The following is a 24402-nucleotide window of genomic DNA, read 5'->3' as shown; positions in this document are numbered from 1 at the left end:
ATGCCTGGCATAAAACCCAAAATAAATAAAACAGAGTCTTCATAACGATGGTCACCCCTCTAACTGTAATGAGATGACCCAAACACTCTCCGCCATTATCTCTTTTAAGCACTACAAGGGTCTGCAGGGCGGAACGTTGTTCAAGTTAACTCTAATGCGAACTGTACATGCAGTACAACACTGAAACATTTGACTATGTTGATACCCTTGTTCATACCTGGAATACTGTGAGCAAGGCAATTGGGAAAGTGTTAAAATTTGCAGCTGGTGTTCCCGATTCGAAGTTGAAGCTAAAAAGAGAAGAAAGGAGTTATTCTGTGTATCCAGACTATCAAGACCAATTAATCAATCACTGAGAGCGAGACCAGAAGCACTTACACGCCACCAAAGAGCTGCATTCCGAGGAGTGCAAAGATGAGAATGAACAGGAAGAGTAGGAACAAAAGACTGATGATTGATCTCATACTGTTCAGCAGTGAGATCACCAGGTTTCGAAGTGATGACCAGTATCTGCGATGGACAAACATGCATTCAATCTGGCCAAACATGCATCTGATGGACAGTGACAACATTAGTGCTACTGTTAATCCTCAGTGTAATGAATGTCAGTCTACCTAATGAGTTCTGCAATGTATTGGGCATGCTTGCACGAATGTTTGGGGATTCCTCATTGGCGTCCTCAGAAGCTCTGGTAGTCTTCAACATTGCTCGTCTGTAGAGCACTGCCAAAGCTACTGGGGCCAGCACCAAGGAATTTCCTTAATACTTGTGCAAGTGGGGCATGAAGTTTCCAAATTTTTCTCCCATTGAAGTCAATCGTTTTTCTCAATTATGGTCATTTCATAGCTTATATTCAATGTGATGAAGTTTCCTTAATGCAGCTCTAGCACACGCTAGGCCATGGAGAAGTCGAGCCACGTGATGCGACCCTGTTGTGTCGAGGTTTAACTGTACTACTACACGTATAGTGCATCCGGAAAAGCTGTATTCAATCCTAATTTGCTGTGCAGTGTAATGTAAGGCAGTCATTTGAACTCCTGACAGCAGAAGCAGCAATAACTTGAATTAGCTTTGAAAGTTTTGCACAGCTTCTGGCACAGCTTCTTATCGGTAGTCTGGAAGAAATTGATAGAATAACCAGAATTGCAAATTTGGCACGGCAAGATTTTTTCTCTTGTAGGTACGAAGCTGAGTCCCTCTAATTATACCATATACTTCCTTGCAGTTTGTTTCACGTAAATGAGATACACAGCAGCATATCTCGCATGATTTTATTGTGCTTTTTCTTTTCTCAGCATGACCACACTAACATTGCTTTACTTTGATCTTGGAAACACACGATATAGTGATGACTAGTGTGATTACACGACTATGAGCACAGTGACCCACTTACTTTGTAAATTTAAATATCCTCAGTAACCTAAGTGCACGAAGAACGGAAAGTCCAAAAGAACCTTCCTTGACACTGGACCAAACGACTTCGAATATACTGCCAGCTATAACCTAGAAAACAGGCATTTAGACATTTAGCATAGAACGCAAGGACATCAAATAAGAGTACGAAGGCGTATTTCCCAAAGAGGTGGTCCGATACTTACTACACAGTCAAATCTATTGAAAGACGACTCAAAATAAATGCGTGGTCCAAGAGCATACACCTTGATTAGCATCTCAAAGATGAAAAGTCCCAAAAATGCAAACTCTGCATAATCTACAGGGAGGACAGAATATGTGCAGGTTTAAATTTTTTTTCTCTCTTTAATCCTGTATGAAAATTGAATGTGAAGACACTCACATAAAAAGTCTGTCAACCACTGCGCTTGATTATGATGCTCCACTGCCACACATATTGTGTTGAGAAACACGAGAACTATGACTATCCAATAAAAAGTTTGTGTTTTTACAACGTGCCGGATAAAAAACCTGGAACACAGATTTGATAAGGCGTGAGACATCGTCATTTTAGTATGCTGTGCTTGGCTCGTAAAAATCATATAAAAGGGTGGTGATCACACTTGTATGATGTGTTACCTAAATCTCTTCTCTGCTCTCCAAAATGCTTTACAAGCTCCCTTATTCTTTATTTTTGTTTTCAAGTAGGAAGCCCGTGCAAACCCTGTTGCAAGAAAGAGAGAACGTCCAGTCATACATGGATTCTGTTTTAGCCTTTGATAAGAGCAGCATAACAGAGTTGAACCACAATGTAACAAATGTTGATGTAAAAAATTCATAGGTTTAACAGAGGGGACGTCCATATAATTTTTTATGTTATAGTTTGTTTTCCTTTCGTTTCTTTTTTTTTTTGTGTGTGTGTGTCTGAGTTTTTAAAATTCCTGCACAGCATTTTTGATTTAAGAAAACTGCACCACTGTTGTATGGGATGGTGGTGCACTGCACAACTCATCACCACAAGAGAATCTGGGAAAACGTAGAACTGTGCTAAATCACGGTTTCTTTTTTGTTCTTCAAGCACTTGTTTCCATATTCAGAAAACAATGATAGTAAATAAAGAAAACTCAATAAAATGGCCAGTAGGGTTGGTATAAGTGAAGCTCGAACAAGGTGAGAGCACATTTTATGAAAAGATGAGCTCAACTGCGTGTAGAGGTGTCATTATAGATCACCGAATAGTACTTGGAGACATATTCATGCTTATAAATTCAATGTTACTGCATGTAATACTTAATCCACTCTGGCAATTTCAGCACTTATAATGCCACTATTACATAATGCCACTGTGACTTCATACACATTTCTGTATAATAAACTTTATCTTCAATATAACAGACAAAAATGTTCTTCCACAACTCCGTGACATTGAAGTTCAACTCTCAAGTGCAAATCAATGAAGTTCCCCCTATGCCTTGGCATAGGATGAACTCCCACTACCTGCAGAACTGCTGCCTATTCTTCTAAACAAGAGGTGCTTCATGTCACATCCTTGCAAGATCTACCTCCAAAGCACACTATGTCTATGGCATGTCAAACAGCAGTGCACAGTACAAATAGGAGTCCTCATTACAGCTCAATATATTTATCGTAGTGAACTTACAAACGCTTTAGTTTACAGTTTACATGAATGGCAGTTATTCCACAGAGTGTCAGTTTTTGAGATTTTTTGAGAAACAAAGTTCCAGAATTTTGTTCTAAATGTTGCGCAGATTTATGAAAGTCCTATAATTTTGTATAGTGGTTGTGCTGATTATTAACAACATCAACATTTATGTTGCAATACTATTCCACATGTTACAATCTAATTTGTAAGTGCGAATTGTTCAAAGAGAGAGCGCATTTTGGACATTCACCTAGCAACCTTGTCTACAAGGCTAAGGGGACAATTTAAAACTTCTTTCTTTTTTAAGCTCAAGGGAAGCTCCATAGCTCCCAATTGCACCATTCACTGCCATTGCTAAATGTAAATAGAGACAGACAGAAACAAGCAGACGAGAATAGATGACAGCATCATTCTCGGACAAGAAAGTGCTCTACGACAGGCTCCCTCTAAAACTAAAAAAAAAACCCTTCTAAGAACTCTCCTAGGGTACGTGGGGGGGGGGGAGATCTCCGCTGCTAGAGCTAGGCACGACCACCACCACCACCAGCACAATGCGTTTTCTACGAGGACACCAAAGAAAAGGAGAGGCCTACACTGTCCACTACCGTTCGGGATCTGCGACCCATGCCTGTACCTTTTAATTTAACCTTCCTAGGAGGCTCTGAGGCATCAGAGAGCGTGACACACATTGAACCCCCATCATGGCGGAAGCACAATGTGCGAGGGGAAGCACATGCGGAAGAAAGAAAATGGGAAACCGGTTAGAGAACGTCCTGCTCTTCTACGCTTCAACTGGAATGACCCCTTTAATTTTTTTTCTACGGGTGTCACACACTGAGACGACAGTTCACACGCAGACAGAGCACGGTAGAGAAAGCTTCCGTAGCACAGCCCAGCTGCAACGCTTTCGTTTGATCGACACAAATTTATCTGGGAGCGGCATGTACCCCGATGGTACAGCATAAATTTTCCTCCAACTTCTAAACTTCACTTCTGCAACTTCTAACTGGAAACACTCCGCAAAGGAAAACAATATCTTCACAATGTCTTGTGTGAGTCCTTCACACAATTTCTGAACTCGTAACGCTAAAAACCCAGCATGCCTCCTAAGTACAGCCTGGAGTTTTCGGGAAATATTTTTTCTAAATTCCGGGGGTAAAAATTGGGTAAATAAAAATATGCTCTATATGATGTAACTGCATTCGCTGCCAAACAAGCTAGTGTGCATTGCCAGGTAACAATCGGGTTTCACTCTAAAGAAGCAACCTTCAATTCGGGGTGCAAATTCGGGGAAGAATCAGGTTGAACCCTAAACCTTCAGGCTGTACTCATAGGTCATGAGACCATATAAGTTATTACAACTGCTTACTTAATCTGTTTAACGAGAATCTTAAAATGAATTTAGCGAGAACAACAGTGTGCTGTGAAACATGTAGAATTAGGAGCAAAGCGAAGAGAGAAAAGCTGTGTGTGAGAACATGAAGTGACGTCTCAGTGATGAAAATATTAAATTTAATAACATCACTGTTATCAATAGTGTGCAGTGCATAATCCATACTCAAACATGTATATCTGACAAGAGCAACAGTTGAGCAAAGTTCACTACAAGAAGTTACCCCAAAATGTCATGTCAGTTTTCCAAACAGAATTGCGCTAAGCTGGCACTCACTATGACGTTTCCACTGGTGTACATGCATCTTTGTCTGTGACATGTATTATGCACAACCCATTCAGAGCAACACCACTTGCAGACATGGTGCCCTTGCAAAGTGAATCCTCACTATAATAATGAACCACTGCAGATTCTCAAAGATGGACAGTTAACTTGAAAATTTACTGAACCCCCCCAAATTCACCATAAATTCGAAAAAAGAATGGTCACTCAGTGGTCATTCATCACCTGTTCAACAACAGAAGCTGCTTCCCAACCCGAGCACTGTCCATATTTAAAGCTCTTTTTCTTACGTACTGAACAGAGAGCGAAAACACGAAAACTCCACCGGATGCGTGTTGTATTCATGTTTTCGCTCTCCATTCACGATAGTATACAACAATCAATTTCGTAACTTTCCAATCAGTTTTTTTTCTTTACATGTTACTTAGCAATGTAGGCTTACGTGACCACATATCACCTATGCTCATGTTGCTATTAGATGCAGTAAAGTTCACCGTGTAGTTGAGAAGCACACTAACTTCAAGAAATTCAGGCTGCAGTCTATGCGGGGAAGCAGTACAGGCTTTAAAGTATAGCTGAATTAGAGCTTGACATGACTTCATCTTTTGCTGACATTCCTATGAATAGGTTGTGCACTGTTCACGTTTGAGAAAGAATGTAGCTTATCGGTGTACTACATGAGAGAAACGAGGGGCAGTATAAATGTCTACCTTCGTCTTCAACATCTTCTTCCTCCTCCTCATCTGTGCTTTTACTGTGCATGCTCTTTAACTTTTTTCGTTTCGCTGCTGCTCTTCTTCGAGCTGAAATGCGAAGAACAATACAGAAGAATAAATTACAAAGGGAGGGATGCTTGCGTTGCAATGAACCTCTCTCGTAAATTGCTGCAATCAATTGTGTGACGTTCTGGGGCACTAGTCACGGTGACCTCTAGTTTCAAAATAGTGCAGGTATTTCAAAAACACTGCAGCAGCGCAGTGCACACAAGCTGCTCCTGACTAGCCCTTGGTGGCATGGGAGAGCATTCCGTGTTGCTTACTGCAGCACCGTTTCTTCAAAGCTCGCTCGATGAAGTTTCTGCAGGTAATGTTGCCTGCATGCACATGGGCCAAGGGGCAGCAGTTTTCGGTGGTACATTGTGCTCTAGCTTATTTAGTTCATGCTGCGTAAAGTTAATCTTTGGACTCATAAAGTGTGAACATATAAGGGTACAATTTGTGCTTCTGTTTTCCTCACCTTCCATAATGTGCATTTTTTCCTCCTCGGTCGTCCTCTCCTCGGCCAATATTACTTCCTCTGAAAAAGTGAGAGACACTGATTTACATTTCAGTACGGTGCGAGAGAGATTACATACGGAGAAATTATATACGGGAACAAGAAAACATAGAGGAGTACATACAGGATTGCATACAGGGGTACGTTACATACATACATACATACATTACATACAAGAAATTACATGTATTACATAAGATAAGTTGCATACGGTGCAAGAGGAATTACATACAGTGCAAGAGAAATTACATGCATACATACAATACTACTGTTGATAGATACATCTAATACTACTGCCAGTGAATGGATGAAATACAAAAAAAGAAGAAGAAAAACGGAATAATTTGTATATCTCCCCGGACCCAACCTTTGACAGTGGTGTCGGAGCAGTGTGACATCACCCCTTCAAAGTACAAGCTCACCTGCTTTGCAGATCCACTCCACGTAGCCGTTGAGCTCTCTTTCAAGCTGCTGCTGTCTGCGGATTTTAAGAAAGGCCTGCCGGTTTTCAACCCTCTCTCTCTCTTTTGCAAATTCACTGGAAAAGGAAAGCAATACAAATGTCAGAGTTTTTAGACTCATTCTTTTTTTGTGCTGGATGCCAAAATACACAGGGAGAGGAGCGGTAAGCGTGCAAACTCACCCACTAAGGACACCAAGTACTAAGTTGAGCATAAAAAAGGACCCGAGGATGATCAGAGGTACAAAGTAGATCCAGTTGAATGAACTACCCAAGGCATCATTTGTCTGCAGCGAAACAGAGAGAGCGATGAAGGATGGGGGAAAGAGAGCATAATTACTTGCACAGCTTCACTAAGAGTGCTCCGCAAATACATTTCCCTTTTTCTCCTGGGGTGGGGGTGGGGGGAAGAGCCAATACGCTATGCAAGTAGGTCAGCTGTCTGTGCAGCCCACCATTTTCCCTCCCTCCCCTGTCGACCCACGCAGAGTACCATGCTGGTCTATGAATACCTCCTTACTGCTGCCTTTTGCACAGACAGTCTCTTTGTCACGTGGTTCCTCCAAACTTTACCCTCTCCCATGCACAAGAGATGAACTGTCGACAGCCGTGTAAGTCCGTCCGTAACAGTTGTGGAGAGAGAAGGAAGAAGTTATAAAGGCACCAAAGGGAGTGTAGGTGCCCGAAGATCACGATTGGAAGTTGGCCCCCTGCAAGCCTAGTGCATTTAAATGCATTTGGCATAATGTCCCAAGATGCCCTCATTTCTGGCCAAAAGAACACCCTCCTGATCAGTTTACTTTAAGTCAACGATTGACACACACAGACAAAAAAAGAGAAGAGGATACTCTGTTAGGAATTGCCTTGTAGCTTGTTTCTCTAGTATCGACATGCAAACTTCTCCGTGGCTCAATCTACCTCTGAGCTTAGGAGAGCCTTATGCAGACATTTTTTTCTGTGTAGAATGTTTATTCTTGTTCATGTTTGATGTAAGTAGTTTACTTATACTGTAATTGCCGCTGACTGTACCAGACCCACTGTCACAGGCCGCTTGTCTTAGGTGGGTCTGTTGTGTTCTCGGTTGCTGATTGTCGTTAATAAAAGTTATTGTTATTATTATTATTAAACAATTTGTATAACCTCAAAATTAGTGGCCAAAAATAAAATTTTAGTATCTCAAAAAGACTGGCTCATGAGTGGGGAAGGGTGTCTCATAATCTGTTTGTATGTTTCTGTCCTTGCTCCCCCCACTCTTTTTGTCATCGTTCTCCTGTATCGCAGAACATGTGCCCCTGAGTTCTCGATTATTGGTGAAGTCTCGTTGACTTGCCTGTCGGGACATTCTCCATGAGCACTAACGTGATCTAATTGGTAGACAGTGAACCCTCGTTATTATGACCATGATCATTCCCGAAAATTTTGGTCATAATGCGGGATTGTCATATTGACGGGGGAATTTGCAGAGGCTTCACTGCATTGTTCCACAGGAATATGGTCGTAAAGCGCGTATGTCAGGTTATCGGGGGTCATATTAACGAGGGTTCACTGTAATGTTTCAAGTCTGTATCTCCCTTTCCCGCTATTTCACGCGTAAAAAAATAGTGTCTGCATTATAAAGAGCGTACCCAGTACAAAATGGCTGTCCAGCCCTCCATGGTGATGCACTGGAACACGGTGAGCATGGCGAAAAAAATGTTATCGAAGCTTGTGATGCCATCATTGGGGCCGATCCATCCCTCGCGGCACATGGAAACGTTGGCGTCGCATTCGTACGCTCCCGCCGGGACGGCTTGATTGTTGACCGACAACCGAGAACAGGGGGTCTCCTGCTCGCCCTCCGGAACAATTACCGCTGCACACAAACAAAACGCTTCCGATCATCATCTCGCACTTGTACAGTATACAAGAGCTACTTGATGTACGAACGATTCATTCAGAAAAGTTCATTTTAATTATGCACTTACTGCAGGCTACTCGCTTTGAATGCATAAATTGAGCTAAGTCTTCTAGATTAACTACAACACAGAAATAGAAATGAGAGAGAGAAAAAACTTCTATACAAAGCAACGAACCACCAAAAGATAACCACCTCATTTGAAATATGACGAGGTATTGGAAGATTACCTGCAGCGACTGGCAACAAATAAGCGCCCTTTTGCGTCTAGAGTGCGCTTCCCTGCGAGCTTCCCGATCTATGCAGGCAAAGCACGCTTTACAGGAACCTGCTGCGTTTGTTGTTGCCGGTTTGTGAAATGCTTTCGTTATGCAAAAGTGTACAGCCGCTCTGAAACACACAAGCTCTTGTCTAGATCCTGATGAAGTATTACTTCACGTGCACAACGCTCCGAATAATGCTCTAGAGAGAAGGGGAGAGCTTCGACGCACCCTTATTTTCTAGCTCTCTAAAAGCTATCTTGGAGATTATATACGCTGAAGTTGGATGGTGGATAGAATCTCTACCATTACGTAACCGCGGATGAAGAAAAAAAATCTCCGATCAGTTTGCTGCGTAAATTCGAACGAGTAAAACAAACGAAAATCAATAAGAATAAGGAAACCGGAAACATCTTGTTCGCGATTGTAATTTAATTTTAACATGCACGAACTTTCGCGAATGCAGGTCTGATCCTATCAGAATTTCATTTTTCGAATCGTGCAAATAAAAAATAAAATAAAAGTAAAACTGGCCTCGCGCGTTCGAGCATTTATTCAGTTTCTATATTTGGGTACCTCAATCATCCCAGAACGTACGTGGGCACTCAAGTGAATAAATGGGCGGGCTTCACCGACAAGCGCTGGTACACGTTTAATTATGCCAGACCGTACTGCAGCTCTAAAATCCCAGCAACACACACACACAATAGTACTGATATCATATGTCCACACACAAAAGACGCCGTCAAATATTCGTTTCACAAGTCCAACTTTCCACGCGTCCATTATACGTATTTTTTTAATTTTTTTTCACGAGAAACTCATTCGCTAGGTTTTCAATTCCCAGCACAACTCCTCATTGTTTTGGGAACTTCAGGTGAAGTAGAGAAGAAAAAAAAAGAAAAGAAAAAAAGGCCTCGCTTCTCAACGTCGAACGCTCTTGTGACAGGTTGGTTTCGATATGGTTTCCTGCGTATTTCTTTCTTTCCGACAATGGCGCTGCTGTCACGCGCGGGGGTGGGAAAAGAAAGCAAGGAGGAAATCAGAGCAAGAGTTGAGTACGCTCTCGATCTAGTTCTAAGCGGCGAATATAGCCTCTCACGTCAGCGTCAACACTTCGCAGCCATCAATGTCAGTCTTTGTATTGTAGGTCTTGTTTCCCGATGTCGTTCCCAGCGCCGAGGATGATATAGGCAGAGTATGATTGACGTACATAAATCGTTAATAGCTCACTGAGATTGCGACTTGACACCTCCAAGCGTCTTCCACGTACGGCCTGACATGCGGTAAAATTTCACGTAGTTTAATGTTTTTAATAGTCGTGGAGGCTCACTCAGGTGACGCAATAGCCGGTATTTTTCGACCGATATTGTCGATAGAAATAACTAATTCAGAAATTAGGCTCGCGCTTGCCAAATTAAAGCAGGTCACATATTTTGCAATTATTTCAACTTAAAGCGGTAAACATATCTGTTTTCGAAATTGCACTAAGCACTTTCAGGATGGGGTACCCAAGCGCCTTTGAGGCCCCTAGCAAATAAGGGGTCATCACTGCACATTCACTCCGCAAAACATTACTTGGATTGCTATAAGTTAGTCTTTGTGTGTCATTCTTGACGTTGGAAACATATACCTGAGTTTGTAGAAAAGAATGGGCAGAACACAGTGTGTGCGCCAAACTGCGTGCTTTAGCCCGATCGCCATTGTCATGAGCAAACAGTGGCGCCGCTATAGTATATAAGCGTGCGCCACGCGCTCACGTACGTTCTTAATCTGTTTTAACGTCATCGCATATGGATGTTGGATCCTGGTATTACCTCATTCGGCCCTTCAGCGCCCAAATTGTTAGGTAATTGTTATTTTGTCGGTCTTTCATTGTACGTATCATCCATGAGTATTCAGTAAACCGTCTGTGTGTTTTCCAACTGTCGTATTCATAAATCTGAATTGAGTTAGGCAGATACCAAGGGGCATCGGGCCCGTCACCGACGCTTGCATCCATCCTCACCCTTTTCCCCCTGATCTATCTTGCCTCGCAACAGAAAGGAGCATGCGAAGTGTCACACAAAGGCACACTTTGAGCAAAGCTTCCTGTTTGACACTTACTGGCATCTTCCAAACTGTAGCATGTCTTGTGTAAAGCACCACTGTAAAATTCAAGGCCGATAATGGCAAATATAACAATGGCAAAAAGCACGAGAAGTCCGATTTGCAGCAATGGCGCCATGGCTTTGATGATAGACTTCAGTACTACTTGAAGGCCTGTAAGGTACAAATAGAGACAATGCAGTAAGTCACCCATTTGCTATTCTGACAAAGGTTTCAAATGAGTGGCTGGCATGTCTCTGGTTCTTGGGCAGTTTATGTTGACTGCGGCATAGTTAACCAGCAATAACCCCCAATTCGTCGAGCAACAGTGGTCGATGTTCCCGACTGATTTGCTGCGCTTGATGGCTACGTAGCCAACTTCTTTCGTCTGCATGCAATGTAGTTCTTCCGCCGTGCTTGACGAACAGTGCGCTGTTAGTGACCACTTCGATACATTGTTGCCCGTAATTTTCAATTTTAATTTTCTAGAGTACTGACGACTCAGGCTGACGAATCAAGATTAGAAATTTACGTCTAATAAAATTAAAATAAAATAAATAAAAAATTATTAAAATTTTATTAAAATTTGTTGTAACTATTATTTAGTCTATTAAATGTATTTTATTTATTGTATTTATAAAAATTATTCGTTAAATTTTTATTAAAATTTATTTATAAAAAAAATAAATTTACGTCTACTGATTACGGCACCTTTAATACGGAAAACTTAAGCCAATGTAAATTCTACAAAATCCCGGTAAATGTTAATGTGTTATGCAAGAGAGAGCAAAGTTACCGATTCCCTCCATTTTGACTCTGCAAACGAGTATGGGTAGCTGCATAGCTTGCATCGTTCACACTTCTTGTATGCGACTACGTTCCCTGTTCGCTCATGCTGAGCGCAGCGCGGAAAGCTATTTCGGTAGTAATTCATGTAGTATACAACACTAATAACGGATGATAAAAATAGACCCCTTAGACAAATACACGGAAGGCCGCACACTTTTATTTTTGCATCGACTTTTGCACCTCCATTAGGCGTACCCCAGCAGACGTGCCAGCCATCGGTTTTCAAACTTAAATACTTATTTGTGATACGTTATCGTTACTTGAACTACTTGTTAGTAAATTATCAAATGGATCGCTACACTTCTAATAAAGACAAAGAAGAGGGAACGAGCATACAGAGCTCCAAATGCTGTCACTCACCCTACACAGGCACAGTGAGGGACTACAGAGAAGGAGGCCACAGGATATAACTAATCGCATGCTGTCTATTCCAGCTACACTGCACTGCTGCTATCGGCATTGAGGCTCAGTCGTTAAGACCAGGAGAAGGTTTGCAACATTGTGCCATGTCGGCATTTGCACGAAGCAAGCGCAGCGTCAGGTATTTATCATTTCTAGCGGAGAACGACGCGTTTAAACATGTGTACCATGCCTGCGCCCTGGGGTGGGTTCGAACCCGCTACCTTGGGATCAGTAAGCCCTGTTGGGACCCGTAGAAAAGTGGCGGTGATGTCACATCAACAGCCTCAAAATCCGGCTTCAGCCACTCGTCCTGAGAGGGCTCCTCTTTCCCTCTTTCTTCCATGTGACGTAGGAAAGAGTCTTGCGCCGTATACACACCTTACGGTCCAATCAGAGATTAGCATTCCGTACGACACGCTTAGGCTCTCGCAATATACTACACTGCACACGTAACTGAATGTTTCAAGTGAAGTCTTCGGGGGACGTTTCGCACTAGAGCCATTACACCCTTAAAATTGAAATGTGATAAAAACTGTTTGTAGAAAAATGTGTAATACTGCGTTGCAAAGTAATAGCAAGTTACCTTGGTACCTGAGGAAGTACAACCTCCTGCACGAAAGCTTGTACCGTAATAAATTCACGAACGTCTTCAGTGCTTTTGTGTTACATGTTCTTCAAACTACGGGTACTGACTATACCCTTCGACGTCTTTGTGCTAATAGTAAGTACAAAAAGCGCCGTACGATGCCCACCTATGCCGTATTAGTTGAATTTAAAGCGGACTTCTTAGTCAAAGAAAGGCCATAAATGCACCAACGAAGGTAGCACACAACGACAGCCCGCTGGGGCGGTTTGACGGCGACGAAAATAATATAAAATAACAATAAGAAAAAATTTAGCCTGTCGACTGAGCCGCTGTCGAAATCAGCCTAAACTACATACGTGCCCATCTGGTGTGCTATCCCATGCACGCTACAGTTGATGATACACGTGCAGAGATGAACTTCGTTAAGTTTGCACGACACTGTACTACTTTTAAGCATAATTATCATCCTCCTGCCACCGCTTTACTTGGAATGGCGAGCACTTTGACTGCTAATTCGATAAAATTTGTCACTGTAATTACCTACACCAATTCTTACAAGGTACGCTATTGGGCGAAGCCGCAAAAGAGAATACTCACGTACCATGGTCCGGGAACTTCTGCTTCCGGGAAATTGTTTGACTTTGGCTATAAAATCTCATGGCACGCAGGCACGATAGTTTTATACGAAGTGTAATATTGACGAGGGAGGAGTATGCTGTTCATGTACGGCTTCAATAAAAATATACGAAGCGTTCGTTATGAAAGAGCGACAAACGGCGACCCCGAAAAGGCACACTTTAAGTCAATTTTAGTCCTTTCGTGGATTGGACGCGTTGCCTGAAGCATCAGTCGCTTTCGGGACTAAATGCGTGGGAGTTTATGCGAAGCTTGGGGACGATTTGCCGTGTTAGGGAGAAAATTTGATGATCAGGGGAATAAAACTGGGAGCAGTTCCAATCCAGGGGACTAAAAGCCGTAATTACTCTCCAACGTACTTCTCTTCTTAGAGCGTACCACTTCCTTTTAGTCTTACAGTCACGTGATCCACCTTGTACGCTCTACATTTCACGCGTAGGAGGCGTGCGCAAGCGCCATAAGACATCGCTACTGGCAGACGTACGAACGCACAGGGTGTCCAGAGATACACTTCACAGCTGTTCGTTCACCCCGCGACGGAATAATTTATTTTGCGGACGACAAATTTGGTAATTGTTTGTTCTCGGCCGTTCGGTAGTTCTGGCGCGATAGCAGTCATAGAAGGAAGTATGGGTCGGAATATATATTGTTAGTTTATGAGAAAAAAGAAACCAAGGCACGCGCCTAATGCGAGCACAACACGTGATGAAGAAACAGCAGCTCGGCATATCCCTGGATACAGTGCGGTGCCTTCTGACAGAGAAACAGGATGCGAGCAGGAGAAGTGAACTTACTTGGGATGCCGGACACTAGCTTCAGGGGTCGAAGCACCCTGATGGCTCGTAATGTTCTCAGATCTAATTCTAAGTCGTCCGGTACAAAGTAGGTAACAAACCTGCAAACAAACACAGCCATGCATTCTACAGCTACACACGCAACTCTACACACACTACAACTAACACGTGGGCAGCGGTCTAGCACGTGATTGCTTTACAGGTGGAAGTATAAGAGAGTTCTACGACGAAGCAGACAACTATGCAACAACTGATCCTAGGTGGCTATACCACACACAGAATGTACCTTGAACGCAGTCGTACAAAACGCATCTCAATTAAGAACATTAAAAGCATCATGTCGAGTAAACTGCTGGTATTGTGCATGAAGCCACCTAAGTTCGCTATTACACTCATAAAAAAAGTCTACAATACACCACTCTACTCTCTATTACCACATGACACTACTACAATCAGTCATAGAAGACAGGTCCATCAGCCACAGTGATCCTTCTCGTCAATAACACAGTGCTCTGTCATCTGTACGCGATCGCTACCCTCCTATGTAAACTGCTCGAAATGCAGCAGCAGCTCGTGCAACTATGTTACCATTCTATACATTGATTGAGAGAAAAAAAAATACTAATGTGGCACATTGATGTGCTGTGCTGCAGCTTGCCTCACTTGCTGAAATAGTTATGTAAGTCGATAAGTGGGAGAAGGTGCAGTGAAACGCTGTGCAAGCCAATGATAGTTCACAGGAAAAGATAACATCGTGTAGTTTTACGCTCAAGGCGAGTGAGCACACATGTGTAGTGATACGTGATAAGCTGCTGTGATTTCAAGGGAAAATAGGGGAAGAAATAGATCACCTGCCGCGTCACGTCACACCAATCTATCACGTGACTGGGAAAGAGTGTATCGTTGGCAAAACAATCGCCCGATGGTGTTGCCGTCGTGTAACGTCGTGGTTTTACAACGTGATTTTAACATCGTGGACATACATCCTATGACGTACTTTGTTTGCACACAGCCAGTCGTCTGTTGACTTCATCGACCAACGAATTCTGCTTCTCTTGTAATTGGTTGTTCTATATATGTCTGTACCGCTACCACTACTCCTTGCATAAATCATTCGTATAGACACAATGTTCAGACATGCCAGCTATTGGAGCGTTTTTCGACACTTTTGTACATACTTCTGACAACTTCATCCCGACAAATTCTCACGCTATATGCGCTTACGACAGACTGACCTACATAAAGATCAAGTACTTCTGAGTAAACAGCCGTACGTCACTTCTCATATTGATATCATTATTGCTGCTGTTACTTATTATATTACTGGTTATTAAACCAGAACATTCATCGAGAATAACTGCCGGGTTCCAACTATCGTGCACTTGCTAACACGCCTATACGGACGCCGTGTTATGATTAAGCGCATGACGAAAAGAACTGGTCGCGGTCTCAAATAACGAACGGAGCGGTCGTTCGCTCCACGTGTCCAAAGCAGCTTTTATATGTGCGCAGTAACTACAGGGCTTAATTGGTCGAACGTGACCGTTTTCCTCCTTCGGGTTTGTCGGCGCCCAGTGAGAAATACACCTCCTCGAAAAAAGGGGTCTTTCAGGCTGGAACCTTATGTCCGTCAGCATGATCACAGCCACCAATTGTAGTTGCAAGCAAACAAGCAAAAAACTTTGCAAAAGCAATGTCAGAATAGCTAGAATGCTAGGAGAAGCTACAACGCAATGCCACAGTACTTCCACTAGTCATGGCGGAGATCAGTAACTCTCTGTGAGTGGAATCAACGATTGAATCTAGAAAACAGCGCAAAAAGAAGAAAGAAAGAAAAAAAAAACGGGACGAAGGCAGGACAGACGGACACACACACACGTAGCGCCGACTAAGAAGATTCCAGATATGCACCTACCTGTCCAGATTATTGGCTTAGATTAGAAAAAAAAAAACGAATTCAACAAAGCCAATGCATAGCCTTTCATCTTTATCATTATTACAAGCGTTATTAGATAGATCGACAGATAGATAGCCAGACAGACAGATAGATAGATAGTTTATTTCACATTCAGTGTGTGTGAGGTCAGGACAAAAAAGCCATACGACTTATACTACGAGGGGTGTTCAAGTCAAACCGGGACTTTCTGTCTCCTGAGTGTACAAATGGCTCGCGCTACTTCTTTTTTGTCATTTTCACACGCGACATGTCTCTGCGTTCACCACGTGGCGGTCCAAAGTTTGTGCAAAACAGAAGACACGTGCTTGACAAGGTGGCCGACAACGAGGTGAGCGCGCACATCGAACAGCGAATTGCCATGAAGTTTCTAGTGAATGAAGGCGTAAAGTCATCTGAAATTCACAGAAGACTTCAGGCTCAGTATGGCCACGATACACTTGGCCGCAGCAAAGCGCTTGAGTGGTGCAAACGGTTCCGAGACGACCGTACATCATTGCAGGACGATCCCGGCTCAGAACTCAGTGTCAGAGTTCCCGAGAACATCCAACTTGTGGAGCGCCTGATCCTCAAGGACCGACGGATAACATGTCTCGAACTGGCTCGAAAGACGGACCTTTCTGTGGGAACGTTGAACATTATCATTCATGAACACCTCCAGTTTCGGAAACTTAGTGCCCGTTGGGTCCCGAGGCAGCTCTCCGTGTTTGACCGGCAGAGAAGACTGGAAATTAACCAAGAGCTAAGGTACCGTTTCGACACTGAAGGACAGCCGTTCGTTGATCGGATCAGCACGTGCGATGAAACGTGGGTGCACCATTTCACTCCTGAGTCTAAACGCGCATCAGAACAGTGGAAGCGTACGAGCTCGCCATCTCCCAAGAAGTTCCGAGGCACCCCGTCTGCGGGTAAGGTCATAGCCACGGTTTTCTGGGACAAGGCTGGCGTTGTTCATGTTGATTTTCTGCCCAGTGGTACCACCATCAATAGTGCATATCACTGCCAGATTCTCAGGGATGTGCATAAGGCGCTGAAGCAAAAGCGGCCGAGCCTCTCCAACAAAGGCGTCCTCCTCCTACAGGACAATGCACGCCCGCATACCGCGCATCTCACCACACGCACCTTACAGGAACTTGGCTGGAGGTTGCTGCCACATCCCCCTTACAGGCCAGACCTCGCCCCCAACGATTAAGGCGTTCCTTGGGGGCCGCCACTTCAGCTGCGACGACGAGGTCAAGAATGCGGTCCGATCATGGCTGCTACGCGCCGGTAAGGATTTCTACGCTGCTGGCATCCAAGCCCTCGTGAAACGCTCGCACAAGTGCATTAGTGCAGCTGGAGATAACGTTGAAAAATAAAACTAATTTGTCGCCTGTAAGTTCATTTTACTTTTGCGAAAAATGAAAAGTCCCGGTTTGACTTGAACACCCCTCGCACATTACATTATTACTATACTTGTCAGTATTAATACCTGCTGATTGCGAGTTTTTGGCGAACATAGACGTTTCACAATAACGTTTCCGAAAGCATGATGAGCCAATCGCCTTATTCATTCGAAGTGGCTGAAATCATGTTGCTGACCTTTCATTTGACAGCGTTGTTATCGTATCTTTTTCGTAGAGCGCTTCCGATCTACAAAAATTATTATGCCGGTTTCACACTGCCGTGCTCGTCGTCCGTTTGCTTCAGAAATACTTAGAACTTAAAAAGACAATCGAGCTCCGTAGATTGCTGTGGGTCCGTTGTGGCTCCGTTAATATCGCGGACGAGAAAAACGTTAGTGTGAAACCGGCTATATAGTTGTCCTGACTTTATAACCTAGCTGTTTATCATGAGATAAAATCACTTGCCGTCGCTGGCAACAGGGTCCCGTTGAACTGCAACGTCGTAGTGTCGGTGGTGATAATATGTTAGGCACATCCGACAAGGTAAACACAATGCAGTGCACAGATCGCGTGGTACAACGCTTTCGAGGAAGGGACGCTTTGAAACCAAGTGAGGCAAACTGGCACGCCACCATTTCCACTTAAAACCGCACAATGCTACGCTACAACTACAGTTCTGCTACCTAAAGAGCACAAACCACACTTCAAATACGCGCAAGACGTCGTCTTTCCCGCCGTCACTATAACACCGAGCCACGACCTACTAGATTACAGCGACCATGTCATAATCGGCAAACCCAATGAGGAGCCAGTCCGCACAATCCGCTAGGGCCGCTACTCATCGGCTCGCGAGACCTGCATCATGATTGGACGATGGAAATTTGAATTTTGAACGCGCAGGAGCGGACGCTACCGTAGCAGACGACAGCAACAGTTCCTATGAAAACGCGTAGAATGATGGTGATAATCAAATTTAGAAGGAAGCATCTCTCGTGGGACATCCCCCGCCTGTACAAGAATACTAAGGTATGCTAAATACAAAGTACTGTAGAAATTGAAGAATCAATAATCGGGCCGATGAGGAGCGCCACCGCTAGCCTCCAAATGCGGCGCTGGGAAGGGGTCCGTGTGACATGGTCGCTATAATCTAGTAGGTCGTGCACCGAGCACATCCACTTGCAGGTTGCTGCCACACCACGAGTAGCTATCTGTGTGCACAGAGGACCATGTCGTACTGCCACATACTTACCGCATAGCCGCTTGTGACGTCACAGCGGTACACCAGTAGTATCACGAGACAAGATTGAAATGATGCGGCTGTGTACTGTTAACTACACCAGTGTTAAGCTAGGTTCACTTAGGTTCGTGTTCACTAGGGATACCGACTTGAAATGATATCAAGGCAGTCACTGATGTTGAAAACTTGCATCAGACAGGGGAAGCTACACTAGCAGTATCGTCACTAGGTTCCGGAAATTTAGGCATTTGCCTATAAATGCCCATAAACGCCTAAATGCGACATTTTCGAGGATGCCTGCCTTTCAATCGACTCTATTGAATTGTGGCCTTTTTTTTAGCATCATAGGGTGAAAGTGCAAGTGTGCCTTTCAGGCTCATGTTGAGTGCGGCATTTTGCGTGTTTTCGCCTTTTTTAAGTTTATTTATTTATTTTGCGCTTGGTTTCGTTCAGCACATTGGTTTGCTAGACGGGTTCATCTATATTTGATCAAAAGATTTGGCCTTTCAAGATCATCGAGGGCGGAGAACTAAAAGTATTATTCAATATAGCTTGGTTCTAGGCCACCTCGACGTTCATGTACCATAAGTCAAAGCTTGTACTGTATCGTAGTCTTTAAATGAGCACGCTCCTGAATGGAGCATTCTGAAACACTAACAAAGCCAAAGAGCGTACCTAATTAACGGGCATATTTTCGCATTTTATTATCTATTTTGGTGTGTTTGAGGGCTTAAATGCCTGCCTATTTCCATCGCTTTTAGTGCCTAAATTTCCGGGCCCTAAATCACATTATTCTGAAACAAATAAGACGCTAACCGCTGTGAGGATTTCGACAAAACTTTACATGATTCTGGGTCAAGTTGTGAATTCGCAAGCTTGTTCACTTTTACTAATCGTTTCGAAGTTCGAAGCAGAATTATGGAAAGTCATACGTAACAATCATAGTAAAAACGTATTGTACGCATTCACGACTACAAACAAAGTCAACACATAGTATGCTGCAACACATACATGAAAAGAGACAGATATCGTCATGAAATGCGTTCATCACAAATAATCGTGTACTGTCTAACTAAGTCAGTGGTGTTCTTGGTGCACAAACATTCTACAACCTAATGGTACAGTGTTGAGTCTACAACAGGGCTACAGAGTGACCGAAGGATCCTCCATTATTTGCAGTCACCATCTATACTAGTCATACTAAAGATGCGGTACTTTTTTTTGCGCACATCAAGCGAGCTATGGGACACCTCAGAACCGAGCATTCCTTGAAGCTGTCGCCTTTTGAGTTCAACTTACTTGGTGTGCGCGAAACTAGTTTAAGTGGACGCAATACTCGGAACGAGCGCAGCATGCGCAGGTCTAAGTTTCCTGTATGTTGGGCTGTTACGTTCAGTATCCTGAAAATAAAGTGCCGTCGATGAAGTCCTTTCGGATCCCCGTTTTTATTAGATTGCCACTCTGGACCAATAGACCTTTTTAGAAAAGCAAGCGCCACCTGTGGAACGTAGATCTAAGAAAAGAGCTTCTCGGAACAGCACCGCAAACGGTACTGCCCCGACGACCTAGTAATCGGCCGCGCGTTCAAAGACACGGCCCACCCGGGGGCGGACCGGAATCCCATTTGCCTCCCTCCACCGGTCCACCGCTTACGCGGATTTGAAGGGAGACCAGAGTGTGTGGAAGCAGTACGATATAAGGCCAGAGGCGTGTAACATCACGGTACGATTTGTACGATCACGGTACGGATCTGAAGGAAGACCAGAGTGCCTGGAAGCAATACGGTATAAGGCCAGAGGCGTGTCACATCACGGTACGATTCTTTCCGAGGCGGAGTTAGAAGAAGAACAACAACATTCCTGGTGTGCGCAGCAGCAGCGTCAGCCGGGGCAAACCATAACTACCATAACCGAAGCAGAAGACGGAGCGGTGTCCCTCGAAGTTCCCATGCTCCTCTGCGCCGCGCGCTTGGTGGCGCGCTTATCTTTTTAGAATCGTTTCAGAAGTTGCGTAAAATGCGACAAAGATGCGCGAGATCTGGCGCCTACCTGACAGCATTGTGGGCACACGAACGTCGCCATCCTTCAACGCGGACTGGAAACGCGTTCGGGAAAAGGCGCCGTTGCTGGGAGACAAACGCATTCGCGTAATGACGCCCCCTGACTTTTTGAAGAAGCCGAAAGTTGGCTAGCGCTTGGAGGTTGCTTCGAAAGTGACGCGCCTTTTCAGTGTTCACCCCCAATGTGCGAAGTAACGGTGATAGTTGTGTCATCTTCGCGCAATTCCTTCATGGTTGTGTGTACCACACACACATATATAACTGTCGGTCCGAAGCCACGGTCACGCTGCTCACGAGCAGCAGCGGCGCGCTGCGCTTTCCACTCTCGCTCTTCAGATGGCGTGAACACTTTGCGTGGCCGCCGCATTGCGAGCAGCCTGGTACAATGGCGACAAGCGCGCAGCTACTGGTTTGTTGCTCTCTCACAGCGCTGAGATTGACTACCGCTCCTGCGCCAGTGGCGGTGCCGCAGGTGGTGTGATGTCATGTGTGTATAGCGTGATTGACGGCATCAGCTGTACCACGTGATGTTGTAACGTCACTAACGTCAACGTGACGACATTTCGTTTCCGCTACTCTCGCAATAATCACCGCCAACGCCGTAAAACTTCCCAGATTCAGCTATCGCTGCAAAATGTGTAGAAGTACTCAACTTTTGCTGATAGGTTTATATTTCGCGTATTGACAATTTGCATGACATTCTTTTGTAAGACTCAGTAGAATCAGTATAAATTGTAGAGTCCAGAGTGGTCTTTTAATAATATTTCGTTCAATAAGATTCTGCTGCTGATACATCTGTACCAGATGCCTCTACCGCTCTTTGGACGTATTTTACGCGATCTGAAATTAGTCCACAAATACACAGAACTCCATTTTGCAGGTTCGTGGTTCACATTTAGAAACTCATCTACAGGATTCCGCTGAAGAGGATGCACCGAATATGCCCTCGGGGTATTCTAGCCGGTAGGCCTGCTCCTGTATACTTCGTGTATATTGGAAACGTAGTCAGATTAGGTTCCTTAGCCCCGACAATTGATTATGAATTAAGCGTTTTAGCCACGTGACCTTATTGAGCCGTCAATTAGACGTCTGCAGGAAGAGTTCACTATATTAAACCGTTTAGGTAGTTTCCAGATGCATTATGGATAAGTAATGCTCTTATGATGCAATATTTCTTGACAGGCTGTGGGGACGTACACATATATATTTTTCTGAACCGAATCTGCTTATGTTGTTGACGACGGATGTATAAGCAGCTGCTGTATCTAAGACAACGACGTAATTATATTATACTAGTTAAATCAAAATAGCCCAGCATCCTGTACTGAGGAAAAACAGCATATGAACGTTCTCTGGGATGCGTGTCAACCATTGAATCGGTACACCAATCAAATATTCAATTAATCAATAAGATTTTACTTACCCCGTAACGACAACAACGAAATCCATAATATTCCAAACGTTTCGTAGGTAGGCTCCCCGATGTAATATAAATCCTAAGGCTACAATTTTCAACATGGCTTCTACGCAGAAGATACCTAAAAAGTAAGGCTCCGTTTTGTCCTGAAACGATTACAGGAAAATAACGCTTGTTACGTTTCCATTACAAACAATGCTTTCTATTCAAAGCAAACTGCGTCAGCTCTAAAGCATGGTTCACACCGCTGCGTTTCATTTCATTGCATGCGGACGCGGGCGAACTTTGGTTACCCTGGCAACAGACGCGTGCGAGATCTTCCGCAGCGGAACGCAAGGAGTTCGCAAGAGCTGAACTTTTCCCGACGCACGCACCGACCCGCAAGCGGTGAGCCAATCGCTCCGTTCCGCGTATGCATGCTGAGGCCGGTCTCGTCTGGGTGTGAGACTAACTCCAACATGCCGCTGTAAACATGGATCGCATGGAGGGTGCAAGAAAAAAAAAAGATGCAGGATTCATTACCTTTGCTTCGAACTTGGCAACAGTTTCTGTCAGGCCAACGGAAACGTGGACAGAACGCTTTCTGCCGTAGGACCTCGTTGGCAAAGAGGCCACGAAAGACGCGCATTGACTGCCCCTTGCGCTGCCCGCATGTATGTGAACAGCTCACTCTAGGGCATCGCTTGTGCCGCACGCATACGTACGCAGGCGTCTGCACGCTGTGGAACGCAGTAGTGTGAACCAATCTTTATTAGAGCAGCTGGTGCGGTTACTCCAACAACGTATACATCAGTAGCGTAGTCAGAAAAATATTCTTCTATGGGGATATTCTTTATATATATGGGGATATGCGGTATATTTTATAGGGTATATATGCGAATATTATATGGGGTATGTTATACAGGGTATACATATGGGAATATTATATGCGGTATATTATATACTGTGGGAATATTCTTCTATGGGGTTATGTGGGAACTTTACATGGGGGAAGAGGATTTCGCCCTCGTTTCCCTCTCCCAAATGCACTACCAAAGATATCGCTTCGGCGGCAGGGGGAGGGGGTTGTACCCCCCCCCCCGCACCCCCCCCCCCCCTTCTGGCTACGTCACTGGTATACATAACCAGAAAATGTTCCTGAAAATGGCAGCACATGTCCAACTTGACCTAGTTCTATCAGCTACTCTGCTTCTTGCGTGTAGGTGAACCTGTCTAACAGGTTCCCACGAGCAGCGTGATTGCTGGAGGTCATTTAACGGCCACTGTCATGACCGCGGGCCCTGTGATGCCGATGTATCACTTTTGATATGCATCGTAAACGAATCGGTCTCTGTAATCATATCCCCTACCAAAGCATGAAGACTGTGTAGTTGGTGAAAGTTCATCGTGAACGCAAGCTGCTGGATAACGCAAATTAAGATACGAGAGAAAACACGCATATCTCCTACGGCTGCACTTAGCAGGCGCTGTACGAAACGTGCTTGCACGACTCTTCTTTCTGATGCTAGTGAGTTGGCGATAAGTCGGCTCCGCATGAAAGAAACCTCTAGTTTACAACGAACACAGAGGGATACACGTACCAGCTTCTGGGCCAGCGGTGTTCGATCTTTGTTGGGTAGATGTTCTTCTAGTGCCAGCACAATGCAGTTGGCGATGATGGTCAGAAGCACGGCGTATTCCAGTGGAGTGCATGGATACAGTAAAGGAACTTACGCATGTGTTAGAAAAGGAACGACCATATTCTCTTAAGATTAATTGCGATAATGATTATCCTTAACTAATTAAGGACGGAAGAAAAATAACCTGATTTGCGCAAGCAGACTGCCAACGAAATCCCGCTGGTTTCACCTTCGTACAATGCACCACCACACACACACACACTTGCATCAGAGTTTCTGAACACCATAAAAGTTACATGATGACCATATACGGGCTAGATGAAGGTTAGGAAGATGAGTGGCACAATCTCCTGTGGCTCATCTCATAGAGCTAACAATATACATAAATGGGAGCGTCTGTGACTCATTTAATCAGCCAACAATACAAATGAGAGCATCTGTGACTCATCTAATCAGTTAACAAAACAAATGGGAGCCAGTCCTTCATATGCTGAGGAGGCGGGAGCTGTGCACTTCGCCAGACGTCGTCGGTCCTCTTTGAAGATGCCGCTGGTACGTATGTTCTTCACTATTGGGTGACCATGTAGATTATGCCGCTGTCACGCACGCAACCTTCCGTGTGCATTCGATCGTTGTATGGTGACGTCCAGCACACACATTAACCTTTGACACGCACTGATCACGTGCTCTAGAGTTGGCATCTACGTGTTCGTCTTCCAGACCGACTCCAATACATGTATTCGTTGGTCTTCCACTT

General features: G+C 44.2%; 1 protein-coding gene and 1 long non-coding RNA gene across 15 annotated transcripts in view; one reads left to right on the top strand and one right to left on the bottom strand.

Annotated features, from left to right (window-relative positions):
• Nucleotides 1–7563, top strand: part of LOC135368489 (uncharacterized) — an 81365-nt gene extending 73802 nt beyond the window's left edge. For 4 of the 8 annotated variants that reach the window (XR_010414789.1, XR_010414788.1, XR_010414791.1 and 1 more), the window contains one exon: nt 265–7563. This is a non-coding gene — a long non-coding RNA (uncharacterized LOC135368489). The remainder of the gene's footprint in view (nt 1–264) is intronic. The other 4 variants (XR_010414794.1, XR_010414790.1, XR_010414795.1 and 1 more) reach the window with 2 other exon arrangements.
• Nucleotides 1–23707, bottom strand: part of LOC135368485 (voltage-dependent calcium channel type A subunit alpha-1-like) — a 96747-nt gene extending 73040 nt beyond the window's left edge. For 5 of the 7 annotated variants that reach the window (XM_064601815.1, XM_064601819.1, XM_064601818.1 and 2 more), the window contains exons 1-16: nt 23607–23707; nt 22033–22172; nt 13975–14075; nt 10726–10881; nt 8091–8317; nt 6649–6752; nt 6428–6543; nt 5967–6026; nt 5441–5533; nt 3690–3716; nt 2032–2116; nt 1796–1923; nt 1599–1711; nt 1394–1503; nt 379–510; nt 218–290 (exon numbers count right to left, since the gene is read on the bottom strand). In XM_064601815.1, coding sequence (XP_064457885.1) covers nt 218–290; nt 379–510; nt 1394–1503; nt 1599–1711; nt 1796–1923; nt 2032–2116; nt 3690–3716; nt 5441–5533; nt 5967–6026; nt 6428–6543; nt 6649–6752; nt 8091–8317; nt 10726–10881; nt 13975–14075; nt 22033–22127 — 1620 coding nt within the window. In that variant the 5' untranslated portion in view covers nt 22128–22172; nt 23607–23707. The remainder of the gene's footprint in view (nt 1–217; nt 291–378; nt 511–1393; nt 1504–1598; nt 1712–1795; nt 1924–2031; nt 2117–3689; nt 3717–5440; nt 5534–5966; nt 6027–6427; nt 6544–6648; nt 6753–8090; nt 8318–10725; nt 10882–13974; nt 14076–22032; nt 22173–23606) is intronic. The other 2 variants (XM_064601817.1, XM_064601821.1) reach the window with 1 other exon arrangement.
• Nucleotides 23708–24402: the final 695 nt, after the last annotated feature.

Source organism: Ornithodoros turicata, chromosome 9, assembly GCF_037126465.1.
Source record: "Ornithodoros turicata isolate Travis chromosome 9, ASM3712646v1, whole genome shotgun sequence".
Classification (NCBI taxonomy): Eukaryota; Metazoa; Arthropoda; class Arachnida; order Ixodida; family Argasidae; genus Ornithodoros; species Ornithodoros turicata.
This window is presented reverse-complemented; position numbering and strand designations above follow the sequence as displayed.